The sequence below is a fragment of the Pogoniulus pusillus genome, unplaced genomic scaffold (assembly GCF_015220805.1).
Source record: "Pogoniulus pusillus isolate bPogPus1 unplaced genomic scaffold, bPogPus1.pri scaffold_58_arrow_ctg1, whole genome shotgun sequence".
Classification (NCBI taxonomy): domain Eukaryota; kingdom Metazoa; phylum Chordata; class Aves; order Piciformes; family Lybiidae; genus Pogoniulus; species Pogoniulus pusillus.
The window spans coordinates 672,924-697,094 of record NW_026974711.1 but is presented as its reverse complement, the minus strand read 5'-3'; the positions used below and the strand labels follow the sequence as shown (position 1 = coordinate 697,094).

At 63.5% G+C, this 24,171-nt stretch overlaps 1 protein-coding gene across 2 annotated transcripts in view; it reads right to left on the bottom strand.

The window, feature by feature from the left end:
- Positions 1–24,171, bottom strand: part of LRP1 (LDL receptor related protein 1) — an 85,864-nt gene that overhangs the window by 27,074 nt on the left and 34,619 nt on the right. For both annotated transcript variants that reach the window (XM_064141508.1, XM_064141509.1), the window contains exons 7-41: positions 22,707–22,869; positions 21,600–21,822; positions 20,060–20,249; positions 19,033–19,176; positions 18,467–18,703; positions 17,558–17,738; positions 16,783–17,005; positions 16,032–16,221; positions 15,275–15,400; positions 14,864–15,004; positions 14,119–14,244; positions 13,913–14,029; positions 13,576–13,656; positions 11,126–11,293; positions 10,670–10,852; positions 9,965–10,165; positions 9,630–9,875; positions 8,973–9,170; positions 8,416–8,620; positions 7,951–8,115; positions 7,212–7,456; positions 6,696–6,827; positions 5,945–6,172; positions 5,568–5,742; positions 5,227–5,321; positions 4,837–4,986; positions 4,458–4,598; positions 3,636–3,764; positions 2,615–2,746; positions 1,988–2,122; positions 1,744–1,873; positions 1,312–1,438; positions 907–1,058; positions 620–744; positions 4–375 (exon numbers count right to left, since the gene is read on the bottom strand). In XM_064141508.1, the coding sequence (XP_063997578.1) occupies positions 4–375; positions 620–744; positions 907–1,058; positions 1,312–1,438; positions 1,744–1,873; positions 1,988–2,122; positions 2,615–2,746; positions 3,636–3,764; positions 4,458–4,598; positions 4,837–4,986; positions 5,227–5,321; positions 5,568–5,742; positions 5,945–6,172; positions 6,696–6,827; positions 7,212–7,456; positions 7,951–8,115; positions 8,416–8,620; positions 8,973–9,170; positions 9,630–9,875; positions 9,965–10,165; positions 10,670–10,852; positions 11,126–11,293; positions 13,576–13,656; positions 13,913–14,029; positions 14,119–14,244; positions 14,864–15,004; positions 15,275–15,400; positions 16,032–16,221; positions 16,783–17,005; positions 17,558–17,738; positions 18,467–18,703; positions 19,033–19,176; positions 20,060–20,249; positions 21,600–21,822; positions 22,707–22,869 (5,976 nt within the window). The remainder of the gene's footprint in view (positions 1–3; positions 376–619; positions 745–906; positions 1,059–1,311; positions 1,439–1,743; positions 1,874–1,987; positions 2,123–2,614; positions 2,747–3,635; positions 3,765–4,457; positions 4,599–4,836; positions 4,987–5,226; positions 5,322–5,567; positions 5,743–5,944; positions 6,173–6,695; positions 6,828–7,211; positions 7,457–7,950; positions 8,116–8,415; positions 8,621–8,972; positions 9,171–9,629; positions 9,876–9,964; positions 10,166–10,669; positions 10,853–11,125; positions 11,294–13,575; positions 13,657–13,912; positions 14,030–14,118; positions 14,245–14,863; positions 15,005–15,274; positions 15,401–16,031; positions 16,222–16,782; positions 17,006–17,557; positions 17,739–18,466; positions 18,704–19,032; positions 19,177–20,059; positions 20,250–21,599; positions 21,823–22,706; positions 22,870–24,171) is intronic.

Genomic DNA, 24,171 nt, shown 5'->3' with positions numbered 1-24,171 from the left:
CACTCTCCACGATGGTCCTGCGCCCGCTGCCGTCGTCGTTGATCTGCTGGATGTTGCCGAAGTGGATGTCGCTGTAGAAGATGCGGTTGCTGCCCTTGGAGCCGTAGCGGTAGTCGAAGGCCAAGGCGATGACGTTCTTCATGTGCTCGGCGTCCTCGAAGGGCTTGATGGGGGCGTTGAGGTTGTTCTCGTCGGACAGGTGGATGCTCTTCAGGATGGTGCGCTCCGAGTAGAGCAGGTAGCCGTCGTAGTCCCTGCAGCCCTGCCCGTCCTCTGCCAGCATGCCGTGGGCACAGGCGCAGCTCCGCCGCCCGCCGCCGCGGTACAGGCACAGCTGCTGGCAGCCGCCGTTGTTCTGGGCGCAGATGTTGGTGCCTAGGGAGGGTCGTGGGGGCGGTCTGAGGGGCTGGGCAAGCTCTGTGTGTTCCTGCCCAACCACTCCGCACTGCTGCCTAAGGAAGGGGCTGAGGAAAGCAGCTGAGCAGCTCCCTGAGGGCGCTGTAGTTGCTTGTCCCTGCCCCGCAGCCTGCTGCCAGAGCCCAGCCTCGGTGGCCCTTCGCTGCTCAGCTGCTCCCTTACGACCCCTAAGATGCTGCGAGGGACCACAGCCTGCGCTCACCCTTCTGCCGGGCCCGGTTGAAGACTTTGATGTCCTTGAGCTGCACACCGATGCCCGTCCGCAGCGACACCGACTCGGTGGCATTGTCCTTGTTGCCTCTCTTGATGGAGCCATTTGCATGAGTCCTAAGAAAGGCCCAGGGGTGGTGAGCAGCCAGAGCGGATCTCGCCGCAGCTGCACCTCACGGCGGGACCCAGCTCTGCCCCCTGCCCCGCGGCGCTCGCCAGCCTCTGCGCTGCTGGTGCCCGTGGCACCCCTGGCAGCAGCAGTGCCCCGGGACCCCCTACCTGTCGCTCCAGTAGATGTACTCCTCGAAGACGGAGACGGAGAACATGTCCATGTTGTTGCTGGCCAGCACCACCTCGCGGTTCTCGCCGCTCTCCAGGTCGATGCGCTCGATCTTGTCCGTGCGGGCATCACACCAGTACAGCTTCCCATCCTGGGGGGGCCACCCGGTCAGCCACGGGCAAGCAGGGGGTGGCACTAGGACACCCCTCATGCCTCCCACCACGTCTGGCAGAAGGTCTGAAGTTGTCTGCTGACTGCCCTGCACAACCCTCCCCAGCGTTGGGGAGGAGACTCCAGGGCCTAAGGGGGGAGGTGGTGGTGCCCCTAGAGCTCCCCCACCCCCCCCCCGCAAGCAGGGACCGAGGGGCCACAGACTCCTGGGCAGCCCCAGCCAGAGACTCTACCTCGTAGTCGACCGAGATGCCGTTGGGCCAACTGATGCTGACGTTCACCAGCACCACGCGCTCGGAGCCGTCCAGCCGCGACCGCTCGATGCGGGGGTACTGCCCCCACTCCGTCCAGAACAGGTACCTGTGGGGATGGCACCATGGAGCCCACCAGCAGCCTGCAGCCCTCTGGCCCTGTCTGAAGCTGGAGCTGCTCTGGGGAGGCTCCACTTAGGTGTTCCAAGATGCTGGCATCCAGGAAGCCACCAGGAGCACCCACGGGGTTAAACTCAGCTGCTTTGGACCCTGTCCCTTGGTGCGACAGGAGACCCAGGAGTGAGTCCTTCCCCACTCAGCACAAAGGGCTCTGCCAGGAGGGTGCTAGGGGTCTCCAGCACGTGCCCACCCCAGCTGATGGCCCCCTCTGGGTGGCTTCTGTGCCTGCCTCACCCCTTCTCCGGGTGGACCGTGATGGCTCGCGGCTTGTCCAGGCCCTGGGAGATGACGACGTAGCGGAAGGAGCCGTTCAGCCTGGCCACCTCGATGACGTCGAAGCCCTGATCCGTCCAGTAGATGTTCCCTGCAGAGAGGGCTGTGAGCAGCAGCAGCCACCCCAGCTGCCCGCCCTGCCGCTGCCTGCCCCCCACCCTGCCGCTGCCTGCCCCCGACCCTGCTGCCCTGGCGCTGCCCTCACCTGCAATCCAGTCCACGGCGATGCCCTCCACGCGCCCGATGCCGTTGGTCACCACATCCTCGCGCCACGTCTGGTCCCGCTTGGCTCGGCTGATGGTGCTCAGCCCCATGTCCACCCAGTAGATGGTGTCGTTCTCTGGGGAGCAGGAGTGTGGCTGTCAGTGACCACCCCTGGGTCACTCCGAAGGGGACACAGAGCTGGGCTGACCCCTCCCGCACCCAGAGCTGCTCAGAGATGTTCCTTGGTCTGGTGGTGGCTCCCTTCATGGTCCCAGTGCCTGAAGGGGCTGCAGGAGAGCTGGGAAGGGACTTTGGGCAGGTGCTGGGAATGCCAGGATGAGGGATAATGGCGTTGGGCTGGGAGAGGGCAGATTGAGAGTGAAGAGGAGGGAGAAAGTCCTGGCAGTGAGGATGGGGAGACACTGGCACAGGTTGCCCAGGGAGGCTGTGGATGCCTCTTCCCTGAAAGTGTCCAAGGCCAGGCTGGATGAGGCCTTGAGCAGCCTGGGCTGGTGGAGGTGACCCTGGCAGGAGGTTGGCACTGGATGCTCTTTAAGGTCCCTTCCAACCCAACCCATCCCATGGTTCTGTGATTCCCCCTTCCAAGCTCTCCCAGTCCCTTTGTCACCTGCATGGAAGTCGATTCCCACGGCCAGGGAGGTGCCAGACACTGGCACCAGAGCATCTGACTTGTCGTTGGGATCCAGGGGGATGCCACGGATGCCCTCATGGACTGAGTACAGCAGGAAGGAGCCAACGCCTGTGCCAGGGAAGAGAGAACAGCCAGGTGTGTCCCACAGTGTCCCAGCCAATGGCCCCAGCTCATGGAAAACCACAACAGCAGCTCCGTGGTGAAGCACAGGGATGAGATTGGGTGGGATGGGATTAGATAGGACAAGATGAGGTGGGATGGGATGGATGAGATGGGCTCCAGCAAAGCCCTGCCTGGACCTCCCTGGAGGGCTGCAAGCTCCGAAGCAGCCCCTTCAAGGGGGGCTCCCAGGGCACAGGGAGGCACAAAAGAGGCCCTTTCCAGAGCCACCTCCACTCCCAACCCTGGCAAAGGCTCTGAGCTGCATCTGGGTCAGGGCAAGCATTTGGTATTCAGCCCCTGCCCTGACCCAGATGGTGCCACAGCTCTGCCAGCCCACTCCAAAACCAGCCGGAACATTCTGCACACAAACAGCCTTTGAGAGGCCCTGGCAGTGCCCAGGGAGCTGGGGTAGGAGGAGCTCTTCTCTCCTGAGTGAGATGGTGGCAAACTGGGCAGGGACTGGGGCTGTGCAGAGCCAACAATGTTCCTGGTGGTGGTGGCAAGTCAGTAACCCAAACCCACTGCCCACCAAGGGTCCCAGTGTGCTGCCCTCTTCCCACTAAACCCTCAGTGCCCCCCTGCAATGCCTGCTGCTGCCAGACCCTCACAGGGACAGCTCACACCAGGGTCTAGCTGTGCCCTGAGCCCCCTGCCTCATGCAGGGGATGCAGGGAGGCACAGGGCAGCTGGAGCGAGGAGTCACCAGTCCCTGGGCACTGCACTGGCACACAGCTGTGTGGCACCGGTGGAGCTGCAGGACATGGTGGGCATGGCCAGGGGAGTCTCTCTCTGCTCTGAGGGGGTGGTCAGGGTCGGGGGCTAGGGTGCTGCCCACCTTCACAGGACTGCTGCCCACTCTTGAGGCTGTAGCCTGCGGTGCACATGCAGGAGCGAGAGGTCTCAGACGTGGGCAGGCAGAGCTGGGAGCAGTCTCCATTGTTGAGGCTGCAGGGGTTGGTTCCAGCTGCCAAGGAGACAAAAGGGGTGAGAGGCAGCCAGGGCACAGAGGACAAACCCCCCCAGGGCTGTGGGCGACTGGGGAGAGGCTGAGGGACAACACTGCTGAGGGCAGCCACAGAGGACAGGAATGCTCTGTGCCAGCTGGCAAGGAGAGGCTGAGGGACCTGGGGGTGTTGAGGCTGGAGAAGAGGAGGCCAAGGGGAGACCTCCTGGCTCTCTGCAGCTCCCTGAGAGCAGGCTGGAGCCGGGTGGGGGTTGGGCTCTGCCGCCAGGGAACAAGGGACAGGACAAGAGGAAATGGCCTCAAGTTGCCCCAGGGGAGGTTCAAGTTGGACATCAGAAGCAACTTCTTCCCTGGAAGGGTTCTCAAAGCCTGGCACAGGCTGCCCAGAGAGGTGGCTGAATGCCCATCCTTTTTGGGGGGTGTCTGCAAAAGGCAGAGTTGTGGTGCTGAGGGCCAAGGGTCAGCCCCAGCCCTGGCAGAGCTGGGCAATGGTTGGACTGGAGCATCTGGGAGGTCTCCTCCATCCCAAACAATTCTGTGTCCATGTTGCTATGACCTGGCCGGAGAGTGGGGCCCAGGCTTTGGCCAAGAAGGGACAGGGCTCACAGGACCACCTGGCCAGCACGGGCCAGGGGCTGGCAGAGAGGCTGAGGTGGTACTTGCCCTGCAGAGCCCCTGCTAGCCCCTGCTGACCTTGCTGCAGGCTCTCGTCGTAGACCTTCATGTGCATCACCAGCGTGGTGCTGTTGCGCAGCACCCGCACCCCCGACCCGTCCCTCTTGCTGCAGGTGCCCATCCGCTCCGAGGCTTGGTCTGCCCACCACAGCTTGTCCCCTGCGGGCACAAGGCAGCAGCATGCAGCAGCTGGCCCCAGCCCCTCCCGCCTCAGCCGCGCCGAGCTGTGGTTCCCTGCAGCTTTCCATGCAAGGGGCCGGAAACCAGAGCTTGAGCTCGGCTGCCGGGGGACAGTGTCCCCTCCGTGGCTGCTGGAGGTGGCAATGAGTTGCCTGTGCTCAGGCAGGGCCAGGAGTAAGGGCAAGGTGACTGCTCCTGCCACCCTGCCAGCTCTCACCCATGATGGCCAGAGCGGTGGCCTTGGCCAGCTGACCCTTCATGGACTCGATCACCTCCAGGTTGCTGCCATCCAGGTCACATCTGTTGATGGTGCCATTGCCAGAGCTGATCCAGTAGAGTTTGCTCTCTGGGTAGTCAATAGCCAGGCCTGGAAAGGGAGGGACCATCAGTGCCCACCTGGCACCAAGGGGCTGGCACCATCCAGGAGGTGGGATGGAAGCAGCACTGAGGATGGGGCGATGGGAGGCAATGGGTACATGAGGTCAAGGTGACCGGGTACAAAGCAGCTGTCAGCAATCAGGAAGCCAGCACGGATGCTTGGGGCTACCTGGGCCAAGAAGGGCACCACAAGGTGAGGTGGCACCGGAGGGCATGGGGGAGTTCGTACCAACAGGCCCCTTCTGGTTGGTGAAGAGCAGGGTGCGGTTGCTGCCATCCATGTTGGCCACGCTGATGTTGTCCCCATCTGTCCAGAACAGCTTCCTGCACCAGTGAGGGGCACTCAGCCTGGTGGTCACCTCCCAGCCCTGACAGCCCCTACCACCCCCAGGCTGCTTCCAGCTCTGTGCTGGGGCTGTGGGGACCTTGCTGCTTCCCATCAGAGCCACAGATGGGGCTGGCACCAACCCCTCACACTGCTCCGGCACCCTGGGCTCTGCCCACCACACAGGGCCCTGCACCTCCTCCTCCTCCTTCAACACCCCTGGCCCCATGTGCCCCCAGCCCTACCCTCGCAGGGGGTGCACCACCAGGCAGTGAGGTTTGTCCAGCCCCTGGATCACAGCATTCTTAAAGGAGCCATCCAGCCGTGCCACGTTGATCTGCTTCTTGTTGGCATCGTAGCTGGTCCAGAAGAGGTTCCTGGAGACCCAATCCACGGCGAGGCCATGGGCATTGGGCAGGTCTGGAAGGGAGCAGAGCAAGGAAGAGTCCTTAGGCGCGAGAACGGAGCTGGGATGATGCTGAGACGAAGAGGAAGGGTTGAAAGCTGCCTCTGGACCAGGCTGCCTGTGGACCAGGTCGCTCAGGGAGGCTGTGGATGGCCCCTCCCGAGAGGTGCCAAGGGAGCCGCGGGCAGCGCGCGCAGGGCAGCGGTCGGGGCGCACCTGCGGACACGACGCTCTCCACGCCGGTGCCGTTGATGAAGGCTCTCTTGATGGTCTGGGTGCGGACGTCAGACCAGTAGATTCGCTGCTCCAGGGCGTCGAAGTCCAGCACGGTGACGTTGTCGATGTCGGGCACGGTGAAGGAGATGATGTAGTTGTAGTAGGGGTTGTCGACGTCCACGCCGCGGATCTCCATCTGCCGCGCGTACAGCAGGAACTTCCGGAACTCTGCGGGCAGGGCACAGCGCAGCTGGCACCGCAGGGCACAGCTGGCACCTCAGAGCAGAGCTGGCACCTTGCGAGCTGCTGCTGGCACCTCAGAGCACAGTGGGCAACTCTCAAGCTGCCACTGGCATCTGAGGGAACAGCTGAGACCTTGAGAGCTGCTGCTGGCACCTCAGAGCACAGCTGGCACCTTGCAAGTTGCCACTGGCATCTCAGGGCACAGTGGGCAACTCCCAAGCTGCCGCTGGCACCTCAGAGCACAGCTGGCACCTTGCAAGTTGCCACTGGCATCTCAGGGCACAGTGGGCAACTCCCAAGCTGCCGCTGGCACCTCAGAGCACAGCTGGCACTGGCACCTCAGGGCACAGCTGGCAACTCACGAGCTGCCACTGGCACCTCAAAGCACAGCTGGCACCTCAGAGCACAGCTGGCACCTCATGAGCTGCTGCTGACACCTCAGGGGACAGCTGGCACCACACAGGCTGCCACTCTCCTCCCCACCCAGGGCACCCTGGGCAGTCCATACCATAGCAGGTGGTGTTGTCCTTGTCCAGCTTCATGAGGTGGGGGCAGGCACAGGACAGGCTGCGGTTGTAGTTGATGAGGCAGAGGTGGGAGCAGGGCCCCCTGCCCCCGTTGGCTTCACAGGGGTTAGGAGCTGCAAAGAGGAGAGACTCAGCCATGGCCCTGTCCCAGGGGACACCCACCCGGGAGAAGACCCCTGAGAGCTGGGCACCTCCCATAGGATCACAGGAGTTAGGGGTTGGAAGGGACCCAAGGAGATCATCGAGTCCAACCCCCTCTGCCCGAGCAGGACCATACTAACACAGACCACAGAGGAACACATCCAGACAGGATGTCCCAGACCCTGCCTGGCCTGTCCAGGAGCTCTGACCCCCACTGATCACCCCAGGACCCTTCTCTGGGGGTGAGAAGAGACACAGGGGAGGAGGCAGCTCCCAGGTGGGCATGGCAAACATACTGGCATCATCTGCCCGCCGCCCTCCGCCCACCCCAGCAGCTGCAGCTCTCCCAGCCTCACCCAGGGGCTGCCTGGAGGGGTGGTAGACCTGCAGGTCGAAGGGCTGGGTGTTGGTCCTCTGCACCACGGTGACGTTGTGCCCTGTCCACTTGTTGGCCTTGGCCAGGGTGTTGGTGCGCCAGTCGGTCCAGTAGACCTCGCCCCCGTAGAGGGTGACAGCAAAGGGGTGGGACAGGTACTCGTGGCCCCGCAGCACCTCGATGTGCCCTGTCCCGTCGTACAGCGCTGAGTAGATGGCATCAGACCTGTGCCCAGCAGATAGGAGGGCATGAGAGGAGGGGGACGCCTGGGTGGCAGCCAGCAGCGCTTCAACCCAGCAGCAAGGAGCCCCTGAGCAGCCTCCTCCTCTGCTCCGCACAGAGCCACGGAGGGGACAGCGGCTGAGGGACACCAGGACCTGAGCCCACCCAGAGCCAGGGCTGGGTTCAAGGGCCAGGAAGGATGGGTCATAGAATCATAGAACCAGCCAGGTTGGCAGAGAGCTCCAAGCTCATCCAGCCCAACCTATCCCCCAGTCCTATCCAATCAACCAGACCATGGCACTAGGTGCCCCATCCAGGCTTGTCCTGAACACCTCCAGGGATGGTGACTCCACCACCGCCACGGGGCACGTGGAGGGACAAGGTCCAGAGGAGATGGAGAGGGCAGGGGTCTAGAGGGGACGTGGAGGGACAAGGTCCAGAGAGCACAGGGAGGAGAGGGGTGCAGAGGGGAGGCCTGGGGCAGAGCTGGGTCCCACCTGGCATCGATCCAGAGGATTCTCTTCTCCAGGTAGTCCACGGTGAGCCCATTCGGCCACCCCCCCGAGCCTGTCTCCTTGTGGATGGTCCTGCGGCCAGCGCCGCTCATGGAGGCAGCCTCGATGCGGGGCAGGCTGGCATCCCAGTCTGTCCAGAACAGGATCCTGCCAGGCACAGCAGCGGGCACGGTCAGCATGGGCACATCCCAGCCCTAGGCACCACTCAGTAGAGTCTGGCCCCAGCCTCTTGCCCCTGACACTTCAGCTCTTGCTGAGCATTGCTCAGATGCCCTCTGGGGCTGCTCTGCTCCAGGCTCTCAGTCCCAGGGCTTTACTCCTCAGAGCTGCCCCTCAGCCTCTACCCAGCCCTCCCCTGAACTCTTTCCAGTGCTTCCCTGTCCCTCTGGAACTGGGGAGCCCAGACCTGGATGCAGTGTCCCAGTGCCTGATGCCCTCCTGCCTTACCCATAGCGAGGGTCCAGGGCAATGGCACGGGGGTGCTCGATGTCCCCTGCCAGCAGTGTGGTCCTCATGGTGCCATCCAGTTTGGCCACCTCGATCTGGTCCAGGTTGCTCTCCACCCAGTAGATGTTGCCAGCGATCCAGTCCACAGCCAGCCCCTCAGGGGTGGCCAGGCCATACTGGATCACCACCTCGAAGCTGGTCAGAGCTGTGGGGCACAGCACCAGCAAGGCTCAGGATGGTTCCTCCTCCCCAGGCCACTCACCACCAGCACATCCCAGCCCCGCACAGCTCCACCCAGCTTGGCTGGGGGCAGTCGGGGGGAAGCTGCACCTCCAGACAGGGCTTGAAGCAGGCTGGAAAAGGCCTCCAAGACCACTAAGTACAACCTTCTACCCAGCACCCCCACGGCAACTAACCCACATCCCACCTCACCCCTGCCAGCTGGTGCCCAACACCTCCACGAGCAGCTTTGGAGGGCATCACCACTACAGCGGGGTGCCAAGGAGCCGCTGCCAGCACCCTAGCCCAGACTGGCACCCCCGAGAAGGGCTACTCACCGCCGTTCTCCAGCAGCTTGCCCCTGTAGATCTTGTCCTCCACCACGTCTGTCCAGTAGAGCGAGCTCTGGTTGAGGTGGAAGTCCAGGGCGATGGTGTTGCGCAGCCCTGGCACCAGCACGCTGTAGTCCCCCCGCTGCAGGTCGATGCGGCGGATCTCGTGGCGGTTGGAGAAGATGATGAAGGGTTTGAAGGGGTCTGGGCAGAGCAAGACAGGGTCAGAATGAGGCATGGGCATGGCAGGGGGAAGGGATGTCCACACTCAGGGCACCAACCCCAGCTAAGGGATCACCCACCCTGCCATGCCCTCAAGAACTGCTTGTGCCTGGTGAGGGGAGAGAAGGGTGCCCTGGTGACAGGTCAGAATTCACTGGTCCATGGAATGGGTTGGGTTGGAAGAGATCTCATCCGGTGCCAAGCCCCTGGCACGGTCAGGGACACCTCCCACCAGCCCAGGCTGCTCAAGGCCTCATCCAGCTTGGCCTTGAACACCTCCAGATCCCTCCACCAAGGCCCTGGCCATGCCCATCACAAATCACAGAATCACTTCAGCTGGAGATGCCCTCCAAGACCACCAAGTTCAACCTTCAACACATGCCCTGGCACCGTCCTCGGCCGCAGCGTCGCTGCCAGCCCTGCGTGCCCACAGGCACCCACCCAGGCTGCGACAGCTCTCGCCGTCGGGCTCCAGCATCCAGCCCTCATAGCAGGAGCACTTCACATTGAACTTGTCCTGTTCACACTTCTGGCTGCACTTGAGGTGCTTGGCACAGTAGCTCTGGATCTGGCAGCTCTTGTTGTCGGCACCCAGCTCCATGCCCAGCGGGCAGGAGCAGACGATGCCCTCGCCAGGGGCCACGGTGCAGTTGTGGCTGCAGCCACCGTTGTTGAGGGAGCACTGATCTGTGGAGAGAAGGCACCAGATCAACATCCCAGCCCCATGCCAGCCCACGGAGACCCCTGGGGGAGGGCAGCCCCAGCCCTGTGCCCACCGCAGAGCTCGCCCTCGTCGGAGCCATCGCCGCAGTCATCGGTGCCATCGCAGAGCTTGTCGGGGGGCAGGCAGATGGAGGTGGTGTTGGCACAGGTGTGGGACGGAGGTTTGCACACCAGGGACTCGCAGTTCTCCTCGTCGGAGTTGTCCTCGCAGTCGCTGTCCCCATCGCACACCCAGGCCTTGCTGATGCAGCGAGCTGTGGGGCACGGCAGGTGCCAAGGGCTTACCTCGGGTACTGCAGGGGCTCAGCTGCCCCGCAGCTGCTGTCCCCTCACTGCTGTCCCCATGCCCAACCAGCAGAGCTGCAGCACTTAAGAGACTTTAGCATCACCAAGAGAGCCACAGAACTGATGGGGTTGAAGAAGGCCTCTAAGACCATGGAGCCTAAGCACCAACCCAGCACCGCCGTGGGCACCAAAGAGCTTCCTGTGCCTCGCCCCTTGGCAGCAGAGCACAACCCCCACCCAGCTCCAGCCTCTTCTCAAGAGGTCTCCCTTCAGCCTCCCCTTCTCCAAGCTCAACACCCTCAGCCGCTCCTCCCCAGCCCTCTTCTCCAGACCCTTCCCCATTTTTGGTGCCTTTCTTCAGACCTGACTCTCCCCTGGCACAACTCGAGGCCGCTCTTGAGCCAAGCAGGGGCAGCTTGCCCAGGATGCCAACACCCGGCTGGGGCTGCACTGCCTGTGCTGAGGGCTCTCACCAGAGTCCTTGCAGCCAAACTTGACGTTGGGGTCGCAGACGTGGGTGACTCCCTCGCAGCTCTTCTCGTCGCTGGAGTCCATGCAGTCGGTGTCGCCGTCGCAGCGCCAGCGCATGGGGATGCAGAGCCCATCCAGGCGGCACTGGAACTCGTCCGTGTGGCACCCTCCGGGCGGCCGCGTGGCTGGGCAGGGGCACGAGCAGCAGCTCACTGCCTCTGCCCCTGGCGGCTGCCAATGGGGCAGGCTTGGGGTGAGGGGTACAGGGAGGATCGGGCATCAGTATGGCATAGAAAAGGCTTGAGGACACCCAGAGGTGCAGGACGGGGTCATCTGAGCACCCCAGGGGTGGGGGGTGGTCTGCTGCATGTATGGGTGTGGGGTGGAATTTGGCTCTCTGGGCAGGAGGGCATAGCAAAGCTGGGTGCCCGCAGAGAGGGCAGGGGGCAGTGGCTGACCCTGGTTGGTGCAGTTGGCATGGGTCTCGTCGCTGTAGTCGCCGCAGTCGTTGTCGCCGTCGCAGGTCCAGTGCACAGGGATGCAGCGGCCACTGTTGCACTTGAACTGGTTGCTGGAGCAGGAGTGGCTGCACCCAGCCTCGTCGCTGTTGTCCCCACAGTCGTTGTCTGCAGAGGGGCAAAGGGCAGCGGGGGGGGGGGGGGAGTGCTCAGGGAGTGCCCAGCTGCCCGGGGTAGGGGCATAGGGAGCAAGGCTGCTGAAGGCACAGAAGCAGAGACACCCACCCGCTGCCAGGGCGCCTGCCAGGGGCACACAAGGGTCAGACAGAGCAGGGCAGCAGACAGGACACAGGGTGGGGGCACCCCCCCCACTGGGGAGGCAGAGCTGAGGATTGCTCCCAGCACCCCCCCCCCGCCCCCCCAGCACAGACAGAATGAAACACAGAAACTGCACAGATCAGCCATGGACCTGAGGGGCTGGCAGGCGGCACAGTGCCAAAGAGGCTGCTCTGCAGCACAGCTAGGGGGGCACTGGGCACCCCTTTCTGGGGGGCATCCGTAGGGGGTAGGTTGGTAATGGCTAATGTGGAGGGGGTTGTTTGCTTGGATGGCACCTCACAACCTGCTGATGGGCTGGGGGGGCCTCGGTCTGATGATGCCATGATGCTGGCAGTGCAACTCCTGTGCTTGCCCTGCTGGCACTGGGCAGAGGAAATGGGGCACAGGGCTGGAAAAAGGCCTCTGTCTCCTTCTGCCCCTGTCAGTGCCTACACAAGGGCAGCTCAAGGTGGGCATGGGGATGATGGCACCAACAGCTGCTGTGGCTCCAGTGACCTCACCAGCCTCCCCCCAGCTGGCTGCTGGAGCATGGAGGGCATTGCCAGGTTGCTCAAGGGCCATTGCTAGGGAGCATGGCATTGACTGAGATAACAGGTGGCATTGCAGGGTGCTTGAGAGGCATTACCCAGGAGCTCAGGGGGCATTGCCAGCAAGTGTGGCACTGCCAGCAAGCCTGAGGGGTGCTGTCAGAGAACACAGGGGATGTTGGCTGAGAGTGGCATTACCAAAGAACACAGTGGCACTGCCAGAGAGATTGAGTGGCATTGCCAGGGACCATTGCGGGGCATTGCCAGGGATCTCGAGTGGCATTGCTATGGAGCATGAGGGGCATTGCCAGGGATCTCAAGTGGCATTGCCAGGCAGCATGGGGGACATTGCCCAAGAATGCAGCACTGCCAAAGAGCTCAAGGAACACTGCCAGGAAGTTTGGCACTGCCAGGGAGCATGGCGGGGGGGGGGGGGGGGCATTGCCAGTGTCCAGAGCTGCAGCCCAGGGGCTGTCGGCTGTGGGGGCGTGGGGTGGCAGTGGGCTGGCACGGGGCTGGCACGGGGCTGGTGCATGCTGGCTGCACTAACCGGCAGGCTGTGCACAGTTCTTTTCGTCAGAGCCATCCCCACAATCTTTTTCTGAAACACAGAACCAACCAGACAGGAGTGGGCACAGTGACAGACACCACCACGGGGCACAGACACAGGGTGGCACCAGTGGCAAACCGACACAGGCAGCTGGACACACAGAGAGGGACACACAAAGGGCACAGGCACGGGAGGAGAGACCAGAAGCAGCAGAGGGTGCTGGGCAGCGCGGGGCAGTGGAGCTGGCAGCCTCTCATCCTGCAGCTCTGTCCCATGGGTGCTGAGTGGGGCACCAGGGTGCTCCGTGCCAGGGCTGCCAGCACTGCTGGGTGCCCAGGAAAAGTGAAGTGTCCCTTGGTGGGGGTGGTCCTGAGGTGGGGGTGGTCCATTGGTGGGGCTGCCCCACGGGGTGGAGCTGTCTGCCCAGCAGACCCCAAGGAGAGCTCTGCAGTTGCAGCTCCCCTGACCCCCTGAACCAGCAGCTCTAAGGTGAGCACTGATCAAACCCAACGGTGCCAGGGTTGCCAAGGCTGCACTCAAGCTGTGGGGGAGCACAGCAGTCCCAGGCCAAGTCCCTTTCCTCACAGACCTGGTCCTGAAAGCTGACTCGAGGCCAGATGCCAGCTCCAGGAGACCTCTGCTGCCCACCCTGCCAGCTCCAGGAGACCTTTGCTGCCCACCCCAGGGCTGCAGGCCCTGGCTCAGCCCCAGCACAGCTCCCCCCAGCCCTGCTGTTCTCAGGCACTGTGGCAGGGTTTGGCCACCTTGCAAAGCAGGCCAAGGGCTGCAGAGATGATCCCTGCCAGCCTCCTCCTGCCACTCTGTGCCCCAAGGGCAGCCAAGGAGACACCACAGGCTTGCTGCTGTAGGATGAGCTTCAGCCAACATCTCCTCCCTCAGACCAGGGCTCTGCTGGTTTGCACAGTGCTGAGAAGTGGCCCTTGCAGGAACAGGGAGCCCTGCCAGGCTGGCACCCCTGTGTGGGATGTGGCAGTGCCTGGCTGCATGCCCCCCAGCCCCGGTGGGCTCCTCACCGTTGTCACAGCGCCAGTTGATGTTGATGCAGCGCCCATTGGTGCAGGTGAACTGCGTCAGGGGGAAGCAGGTCGGGTAGGCTGTGGAGGAGGGAGGGCACCCTTAGCGGGGGGAGGGCACACCCTGTACCCCAATCCTCACCCCCAGCCCCACCAATACCCTCTGTGCCCCCACAGATGCCCCAAAATCCTCTGCACCCCCAGCGCTGCCCCAACAGGTCCTGTGCCCAAAGGGTTCTGCGCCCCAAACATTCTCCAAAAGAGCTCCATGCCCCCAGAGCTGCCCCACGAAAGTCCTGTACCCACAGTGCCCCCCGTGCCCCCCGTGCCAGCTCACCACAGGACGCAGACTCGTCGGAGCGGTCCCCGCAGTCATCATCCAGGTCGCAGGTCCAGGAGATGGGGATGCAGCGGCCGCTGGCACAGGAGAACTGGTTGGGAGAGCAGGTCCGGGCTGGCCAGGGACAGACAGACAGACACAGCTTTAGCAACTGAGGGGGCGGGGGCGCATGGGGCAGGGGCTGGGCAGGGGCTGGCCCTCACCCGAGCAGGTGGAGTTGGACTCGTCCTCGTTGTTGCCGCAGTCGTTGTCGCCGTCGCAGAGCCAGCGGTTGGGGATGCAGCGATTGTTGCGGCACTTGAAGCGGTCGGAGGGGCAGGTGTGCTGGTCTGGGGGGGACACGGTGGCCTCAGCACCATCCCGCAAGGACTCAGCACCACCCCGCGCCCCAAGCCCGCCCCCGCGATGCCCCCACGGCTGGCGGGGAGGAAAACCAGGAGAGGAGAGGGCAGCAGCATGAGAGGGAGGCAGGACCCGATCCCTGTTCGGGCACAGGCTGCCCAGGGAGGCGCTGGAGCCTCCATCCCTGGGGACTTCCATGGAGCACCTGAAGGTGTTCCTATGGAATCTGCTCAGGGCGACCTTGCTCTGGCAGGGGCTGGACTGGCTGAGCTCCAGAGCTGCCTTCCAACCCTCACTCCTCTCTGACCTCCCTGTACACAGCCCCATCCATGTCCCTAACCCCCCACCCAACGCCAGCTGAGAGGCCCTTTCCAACCTTCATGATCCCCATTCTAGCCCAAATTGGTGCTGAGCACCTCCCTGGAGGTGTCCAAGGCCAGGCTGGATGAGGTCTTGGGCAGCCTGGTATGGGGGAGGTGTCCCTGTCCCCGGCAGAGGGTTGGAACTGGCTGATCTCTGAGGTCTCTTCCAACCCAACCCATTCCCTGGTTGTGCCCTCTGTGGCGCCCAGCCCAGGACCCCGCCAGGCCGGGGGTGCCCACGCACGGCAGAGCTCCGGGGCCTCGTCGCTGTTGTCCAGGCAGTCGTTGTCACCATCACACTTCCAGCGCTCCTGGATGCAGCGATTGTTCCTGCAGGCGAACTCCCCAGGCTGGCACTGCGGCGGTGGCACATAGGAGGGGTTGGCTGCAAGGGAAGGGCACAGGCAGGAGTGAGCCAAGAGACCCGGACAGGGCAGCAGTGCGGGGCACGCCGCTGGTGCCAGCATGGCACAGGGAGGTTCTCCCAGGGCTCTGCTTTGCCCTGCTGAGGGCACTGCCTGAGCTCCAGAGCTCCCTTCCTGCCACTCCACGCGGGGGTTCTCGGATGTTGGCACAAATGCCCAGCAGCTCTGTGACCCTATAGGCAGTTGTGCTCCTGGAGCTTGCCTTCAGGCTGCCATAGATGCCCACCTACCTTGGCAGGTGACAGAGTCGGAGCCCAGCATCTGGTCCTCGGCGCAGGCGCATTGCCGGCCGCGGGGGGTGGCCAGGCACAGGCTGCTGCAGCCTCCATTGTTCACCCGGCACTTGTTGGAGCCCACTGCGGAAGATGGGCAGGGGTGAGGGCAGGCTGCAGTGCCCAGGGAGCCACAGCAAGCACCGGATGTCCCTGGCACCAGGTGTCCCTGGCACCCCACCTTCCCTCAGTGAGTTCTACAGGTGGAACCCTGCTGGAGCCCCCAGTTCATGAGCCCAGCCAAGGTGATGCCCAGGGACACCAAGTTTGGCTTTATGGAAGCCTGACAGAGTGGGACTGGGAGCAGGAGGAGGATAGGAAGGGCTGGGAGGGCAGAAGCCCACCCAAGACACTGGTGACCCCCAGGGGACATCAAGCCTGGCAGAGTGGGCACAGGAGGAGGAGGAGAGGAAGGGCTGGGAGGGCAGGAGCCCACCCAGGACACTGGTAACCCCCAGGGGACATCAAGCCTGGCAGAGTGGGTACAGGAGGAGGAGAGGAAAGGCTGAGAGGGCAGGAGCTCACCCAGGACACTGGTGACCCCCAGGGAACCTCAAGCCTGGCAGAGTGGGCACAGGAGGAGGAGGAGAGGAAGGGCTGGGAGGGCAGGAGCTGCGCGCGGGGATGGACGGAGGGGCAGGGACACATCCCAGACGAGGTTCCCCCAGCCCCACGGCTGCGTGTGCGGTGCCAGGTGATGCCCAGCAGCATCTACCTTGCTGCTGCTGGGCATCATACATCCGGATCTCGAAGACGGGCGGGCGCTCGCTGCGCAGCAGGGCCACAGCCTTGGCGCTGCGCTGCAGCCGATAGATGCTGCCGCTGCGGTACTCGGTCCAGAAGAGGAAGCCGCCGTAGTGGCACAGCCCGAAGGCGTGGTTGAGCTCGGGGCCCTCGTACACGATCTGCAGGGTGCCCCAAGAGGTTAACCAGGAGGGGTGCCCAGGGAAATACCACCCTGGAAGGGGACAGAGAGACAGAAGGGGGCAGGAAGGAGACAGGTGGCCGTGGAGTGAGGTTGAACATGGGATCGTGGAAGGGGTCGGGTTGGAAAGGACTTTCAAGGCCATCCAGTGCCAACCTCCTGCCATGGGCAGGGACCCTCCCCACCAGCCCAGGTTGCTCAAGGCCTCATCCAACCTGGCCTTAGACACCTCCAGGAAGAGGGCAGCCACAGCCTCCCCGGGCAACCTGTGCCAGTGTCTCCCCACCCTCAGTGTCCAGAATTCCTTCCTCCTCTCCATTCTCACTCTCCCCTCTCCCAGCTCAAAGCCACTGTCCCTCACCTGGCACTCCCAGCCCTTGCCCAGGGTCCCTCTCCTGGAGCCCCTTCAGCTACTGGAAGGCTGCTCTTAGGTCTCTCTGGAGCATTCTCCTCTCCATGCTGCCCCCACCCAGCCCCCACCAAGCAGACCCAGAGGATGAGGAGCAGCTGGGCCACTCCCAGCCCCTGGGGCTCCACTGGCCTTGCGCTCGGTGCCGTTGAGGTAAACCATCTCGATGCGGTCGTAGAAGGCATCCACCCAGTAGAGGATCTTGGCAGGGATGTCGAGGCTCAGCCCATTGGGCCACAGCACAGTCTTGGAGGTGATGAAGATGTTGCGGTTGGAGCCATCCATCCAGGCCCTCTCGATCTTGCCCCTCTTGCTGTCCTTGGGGTCCTCCTCCCAGTCCGTCCAGTACATCCACCTGCCGCGGTCACCAACCCGTCACAGCCCACCCAGTGCCCATCTGGAGAAGGCTGAGCTCAGCCTCCACCCAGCGAGCCAAAGCAGCAGTGACGAGTCCTAGGCCAGGCTGGATCAGGCCTGGAGCAGCCTGGGCTAGTGGAGGTGTCCCTGCCCCTGGCAGGGGGTTGGCACTGGATGACCTCCAAGATGCTTTCAACCCAACCCATTCCATGGATCTTGCTGCCCTGTGCCTATGGGCAGCACCCCATGGTGCCCATCCTCAGCACACAGGTGCCATAGCTCATGAGCCACCACAAACACCTGGATCATGGAACGGGTTGAAAGCAACCTCAAAGACCATCCAGTTCCAACCCCCTGCCACAGGCATGACACCTCCCACTGGCCCAGCCTGGCCTTGGACACCTCCAGTTTGAGGGCAGCCACAACCTCCCTGGGCAACCTGTGCCAGTGTCTCCCAACCCTCACTCTCAAGAATCTCTTCCTCATCTCCAGTCCCAACCTGTCCTCCTCAAGCTCCAGGAGCCAGCCCTGCCCACCCTGGCCCACTCACCCGTTCAGGGGGTCCACCACAATGGCCCTGGGGTGAGTCATCTTCCCCTCGATCAGCGTCTTGCGCATCTGGGCAGCCTTCTCCAGCCGTGCCACGCTGATGGTCTTCTTGGGGCCATCGTCTGTCCAGTAGAGGTTGTTGCCCATCCAGTCCACGGCGATGCCCTCCACGTTGTGGATGCCTTTGGGGAAAGCAGCAGCAGCAGCAGCAGCTCAGCAGGGCTGCAGGCGAGCAGTGGAAGCGACACCTCCATGGGGGTCACCCAGCACAAGGTGAGGAGGAGGAGGATGATGGAAGAAGCCATCTGGCTGCAGAAAGGCAAACCAGGAGTATCCTTGGCTGCTTCACCCCAAGGCAAGACAGCTGGCAGCATGGGGATGGGTCATCTGTACCCCAGGGACCCTGCCTGAGCATCTTCCCTCCCTCCTCCTTCTCCTCTCCTCCTCCTCCTCCTCCTCCTCCTCCTCCTCCTCCTCTTCCTCCTCCTCCTCCTCCTTCTCCTTCTCCTCTCCTCCTCCTCCTCCTTCTCCTCCTCTTCCTCCTCCACCTCCTCCCCTTCTTTTTCTCCTCTCCTCCTCCTCCTCCTCCTCCTCCTCCCCTTCTTTTTCTTCCTCCTCTCCTCCTCCTCCTCCTCCTCCTCCTCCTCCTCCTCCTTTTCCTCCTCCTCCTCCTCTTCCTCCCATCTGACCCCAGCCTGAGCTCCCTCTCCCACCTCTGCTGGGGCACATGGACCTGTCCGGTCTCCACCTGAGAGAAACCCAAGCAGCAGCTCCGGGGCTTCATCTGAAAGCTCTGAGAGCCAAGGGAAGGGACAGGAGCTGCTGCTCCATAGGGGCCACATGGATGGGCACCGCTGCAGGGCGCTGCCCAGGTGGGCAAGGAGGGCAGGAGGGGCTGCCAGGCACCCACCCTCCTTCAGGATGGTCTCGCGCTCGGTGCCGTCGATCTTCTGGCGGCCGATCAGGTAGCTGGTGGTGTCGGCGAAGTAGATGAAGCCAGTCTCGGCGTGGAAGTCCAGGGCACGAGGGTTCATCAGGTTCTCGATGGGGATCATGTGCTCGTCTGGCACCTTGGCACCCATGTCCATGCCACGGATGATGCCAGGCCGCCCCTTCCCATACACCAGGAACAGTTCGTGCTCGGGCTCTGCACGGGAGGGCACAAGGTGACAGAACCATCCCCACCAGCCAGAGCAGCGCTGGGCAGCCCCACGCCCGTGGCAATGGGACTGCAGGGAGGGGTCCACACCAAGGCAGCGACCCACCCCCTGCACCCAGCAGCTCCCTGGGGAGCCCAGAGCAGCGCCCAGCTAGGGCCAAGAAGAGAGCAGCCTTGTGCTCCACATGCTCTGGCACCGCCAGCTTTGCCCCTGGCACCGCCACCCCTGCCCCTGGCACCGCCACCCCTGCCCCTGGCACCGCCGAGGGGTGGCCACCAGCCCCCACCCCGGACCCCGCAGCTCTGCCGGGACTCACTCTTGCAGGATTTGCCGTCGCTGCCCAGGCTGAAGCCGGAGCGGCAGCGGCAGGTGCGGCTCTTGTGGCTGTTGGCCAGCAGGCAGATGTCGGAGCAGCCCCCGGGCTTGCCGAACTGGTCCGGCTCACAGGCATGGCTGCGGACTGCAACACGGCCAGGGGCGGCTGCAGCGGGGAGCCACTGCAGCGCCCCCCGCAGGCATCTGCTGTGCCCCAGCAGGGATCCGTTTTCCCCTCCCCCCGCAGGGATCTGCTGTGCCCCCCGCCCAGGGATCTGCTCAGCCTCCCGCAGGGATCCACTCCCCCTTCTCAAGGGATCTGCTGTGCTCCACAGGGATCCACTGTGCTCTCACAGGGATCCGATGCCACCCTTGCAGAGATCTGCTGTGCCCCCTGCAGGGATCCACTCCCCCCCTCCCCACAAGGGATCTGCTGTGCCTCCACAGGGATCTGCTGACACCACCCCCTCCCATAGGCATCTGCTGTGCCCCCACAGGGATCTGCTGCCCCAGCTCAGCAGTGTCCTGATCCACTGCAGGGATCTGCTGCCCCAGCTCAACAATGCCCTGCCCCACCACAGGTCCATGCCATCCAGGAAGGGGACACCAGGATGCAACTGCAGTGACATGGGCCTAGTCTCAAGGTGCCCCCACCCTTGCCATGCCTCTCTGGGCTTTAGGTGGGTCCCATCCCCACCCTGGGGCTCTTGGCTGCCCAACCATGCCCTGAGTGAGGGTCCCACTACAGCCCAGCTGGGGGGGGGGGGGGAGCTGCAGGGACCAGGCAGCTGGACCCATCCTGCCCTGGCACTGAGGCACACAGCTTCAAGTCCACACAGGTGCCAGTGGTTGGCCTCAACGACCTGAAGGCTCTTTCCCAACCAAATCAACTCCCTGATTCCAGGATCCCGCTGCAGGGAGCTTGCTCCACGAGGAGCGGGAACGTGGGAAGCGCAGCAGCTCCCTAGCACCACCACCCAGCCTCTGGGGGAGGGGGCAGAGGCTCTTGCCCCTTGCCAGGGTCGCACCTGTGGGCTGGCGCCGCTGGTGGTAGATGTGCAGGGCCCCACCCTTGTCCACCCTGGTGACCACCTGGTACTCGGTGCTGTTGAAGCGGTTGACCCGGATGACGCTGGTCTTCTGCTGGGCGTTGGCGTTGTCCGAGTTGGTGGCGTAGAGATAGTTCTCAAAGACAGTCAGCCCGTAGAGGTGCTCGATCTGGGGGGAGGAGGGGGGGTGGGCACCGTGCCAGGCACTCAGGAGACGACACCGCAATGCCACCTGCCAGCCCCCGGCGCCTGCCCTGTTCCCACCCCACGGCTCTGGCCCTGCTCTCCTTTGGGGCAGGAGGTGCTGCAGGACTGGTAGAGGGGGGGGGCAGCAGTTACATAGAATCATAGAACCAAGCAGGTTGGCAGAGAGCTCCAAGCTCCCCAAGCCCAACCCAGCCCCCAGCCCAGCCCAACCAACCAGACCATGGCACTCAGTGCCCCAGCCAGGCTTGGCACCAACACCTCCAGCCATGGGCACTGCACCACCTCCCTGGGCAGCCCATTCCAGTGCCAATCACTCTCTCTGACAACAACTTCCTAACAACATCCAGCCTGACCCTGCCCTGCCACAGCTTCAGGCTGTGTCCCCTTCTCCTGGCCCTGCCTGCCTGGCAGCAGAGCCCAACCCCACCTGGCTACAGCCTCCCTGCAGGCAGCTGCAGGCAGCAATCAGCTCTGCCCTCAGCCTCCTCTGCTGGAGGCTGCACCCCCCCAGCTCCCTCAGCCTCTCCTCACAGGGCTCTGCTCCAGGCCCCTCCCCAGCCTTGCTGCCCTGCTCTGGGCACCTTCCAGCACCTCAACAGCTCTCTGCAATGGAGGAGCCCAGAGCTGGACACAGCACTGCAGGGGTGGCCTGAGCAGTGCTGAGCACAGGGGCACAAGAACCTCCCTTGTCCTGCTGCCCACACTGCTCCTGAGCCAGCCCAGGATGCCATTGGCTCTGCTGCCCACCTGGGCACTGCTGCCTCCTCTGCAGCTCCTCTCTGCCAGCACCCCCAGGGCCCTCTCTGCCTGCCTGCTCTCAGCCACTCTGGCCCCAGCCTGGAGCTGCTTGGGGTTGTTGTGGCCAAAGTGCAGAACCCTGCACATGGCCTTGTTCAATCTCATCCCATTGGCCTCTGCCCACCCATGCAGCCTGGCCAGGTCCCTCTGCAGGGCTCTGCTACCCTCCAACAGCTCCACAGCTGCTCCTAGCTTGGTGCCATCTGCAGACTCACTGCTGCTGGACTCAATCCCCTGCTCCAGATCACCAATAAAGATATTGAACAGGACTGTGCCCAGCACTCCTCCATGGGGCACACCACTGGTGCCAGCTGCCAACTGGATGTGGCACCATTCACCACCACTCTCTGAGCCCAGCCCTCCAGCCAGTTCTTGAGCCATATCACAGTGAACCTGTCCAAGCCACGAGCTGCCAGCTGTGCCAGGAGCTGCTTGCGGCCGACGGCGTCAAAGGCTTTCCACCCCTTCCTGGGCTGCACCAGCAAGACCCAGCCTGAGGCGCTCTGGCACTCACCAGGATGCCCTGGATGATGGTGTGCCTGTTTTTGCCCTCATAGTCCACCACCTCGATGTAGTCCAGGTAGGCATCAGCCCAGTAGACCAAGCGGTTGACCAGGTCCAGGGTGATGCCATGGGGGAAGACGATTTTGCTGTCCACCAGCTTGGTGCGGTTCTGCCCGTCCATGTCACACCTCTCCACCTTGGGGATCTGCCCATAGTCGGTGAAGAAGACTTTGCTGCAGGAGCAGGAGGCAAAAGCAGGGGCTCAGAGCCTGGGCACCACCCTCAGCCCAGACCCCACCAGCACCAGGTAGGAGAGGAGGCTCCATTAGCCCCCCAAGGCCAGCAGGACCTCAGGGACAGGAGGGATCACTTAGAATCACAGAATCAGTCAGAGTTGGAAGGCACCACAAGGATCAGGCAGTTCCAACCCCCCTGCCATGCCCAGGGACACCCTACCCTAGAGCAGGCTGCCCACAGCCTCACCCAGCCTGGCCTCAAACACCTCCAGCCATGGAGCCTCAACCCCCTCCCTGGGCAACCCATTCCAGCCTCTCACCACTCTCCTGCCCAACAACTTCCTCCTCACCTCCAGTCTGACTCTCTCTACCTCCAACTTTGCTCCTTCCCCCCCAGTCCTGTCATTCTCTGATATCCTCAAAAGTCCCTCCCCAGCTTTTTTGGAGCTACTTCAGATCCTGCAAGGCCACAAGAAGGTCCCCTGGGAGCCTCCTCTGCTCCAGCCTGCACAGCCCCAACTCTTTCAGGCTGTGCTCACAGCAGAGCTGCTCTCAGCATCCTCCTGGCCCTGCTCTGGACACTCTCCAGCATCTCCACAGCCCTCTTGGCCCAGGGGCTCCAGAGCTGGATGCAGGACTCCAGGTGGGCTCTCAGCAGAGCAGAGCAGAGGAGGAGAATCCCCTCCCTGGCCCTGCTGGCCACACTGCTGCTGCTGCAGCCCAGGCTCTGCTTGGCTCTCTGGGCTGCAAGTGCACACTGCTGGCTCCTGCTGAGCTTCTCCTCCACCACTTCTCCAGCAGCACCCAACAGCAGCTGCAGCCTCCTGCCCTGCTGCACCTCCCCTGGCAGGCCCAGGAGCCCTCCCAGCCCAACCTCTCACCCCATGGCTGGGTCCAGGGCGATGCCCTTGGGGTTGTAGAGCTCCAGGTCCAGCAGCGTGACGCAGGTGACGCCGTTCCTGTTGCAGACGAAGATTCTGTCGTCGATGTCGTCCACGAAGTAGAAGTTGCCTGTGAGCCAGTCGATGGCCATCTGCTCCACGTCTGCAGGCAGGGAGAGGACAGCTCAGGCAGGCAGGGATGGGGCCAGGGACCCCACAGGTGGTCTGACCCTGCACCCAAGGCAGTGCCTGCAGCTGCTCTGCACCCTCCGCCCCAGCCCAAAGACCAGGCTGAGAGGCTGAAGCTCCTGGGAGCTCTGTGGGATGATGCCAAGTGTTTGGAAGGCTTGGCCCTTAGGCTGGTGCCCCCAAGACCAAAGCAGGTCTGTCCCTTAGGGTGGTGGTGCTCCACAAGACCTCGTGCAGTGACCCAGCAGCTCCATGGGGACAGGAGCATCCCTGGAGCCCAACCAGCTGTGGGCAGCAGGATCCAGGCAGCCCTGGAGGAGCCCAGCCAGATCTTGTGGAGCTCTAAAGCAGAGAGAAGGAGAGGATGGCCCAAGCCAGGAGGTTCTGCCTCAGGCTTCCCCTGCTCGTGGGACTCAGCCCCATGGGCTCAGGCCCTGTCTGGCTGCAGCACCACAAAGTCCTCCTTGGCCGCTGGTGAGCCTCAGCAGAGCAACTCTGCTGCCTGGGGGTGTCCTGTCCCAGCACAAACACAAACCCCAAAGCCCTCCAAGGAGGCCAGATCAAGTCTGCTCTCCTCCAAGGGAGCATTTTGTGTCCTCAGGGATGGAGATGTCCTGGCAGTGGTGGTGGCCAGCTGGTGACCAACCACCCTGCCCTGCGGAAGGGTGAGGTTGCGAAGCCTGCGGCCACCACCCAGCATGATGCAGCTCATGAAAACAAGAAGGGAGAGCCAAAAGCCAAGGAATTGGCCTCAGACCAGCTCCTGCTGCACTGCCCAACGTGCCAGAGCTGCTGGGGGGCTCCCAGGGCAAAATTTGGGCTCCCAAGTGCAGGCAGAGCCCCTGCACCCCCTGCCCAGTGCCTGGGTGCCCAAGGGGTTTTGTGCTGAAAACCACCCAAAATGTGCCTGGGGTGGGGGGCTTTGGTGGGGGGGGGGGTTGGGGCAGGCAAAGGCCAGGCTCTTGAGGTGGTGTTGGCCAAGCACCCACCTGCCCCTGCACCCCCCAGGCCTGATTCACCCCCGGAGCAGGGCAGGGGGCGGCTGCAGCTCAGCGATGTGCGAGAATTCCCCAAACCAGCAGGTCTGGGCTGGCGCCCGCGGGGCTGAGTCACAGTCACAGGACCCGGGGGGGGGGGGAGGGAGGGAGGGAGAGGATGGGAGCAGGACACTGGGAGGCCTCCAGCTCTCCCTGGATGCAGAATGGGCTGCTCCTCACTGCCTTCCTCTCAGGATGGCCACCATCATCATCACCAGCACACCTCGCTGCTGCTGTGC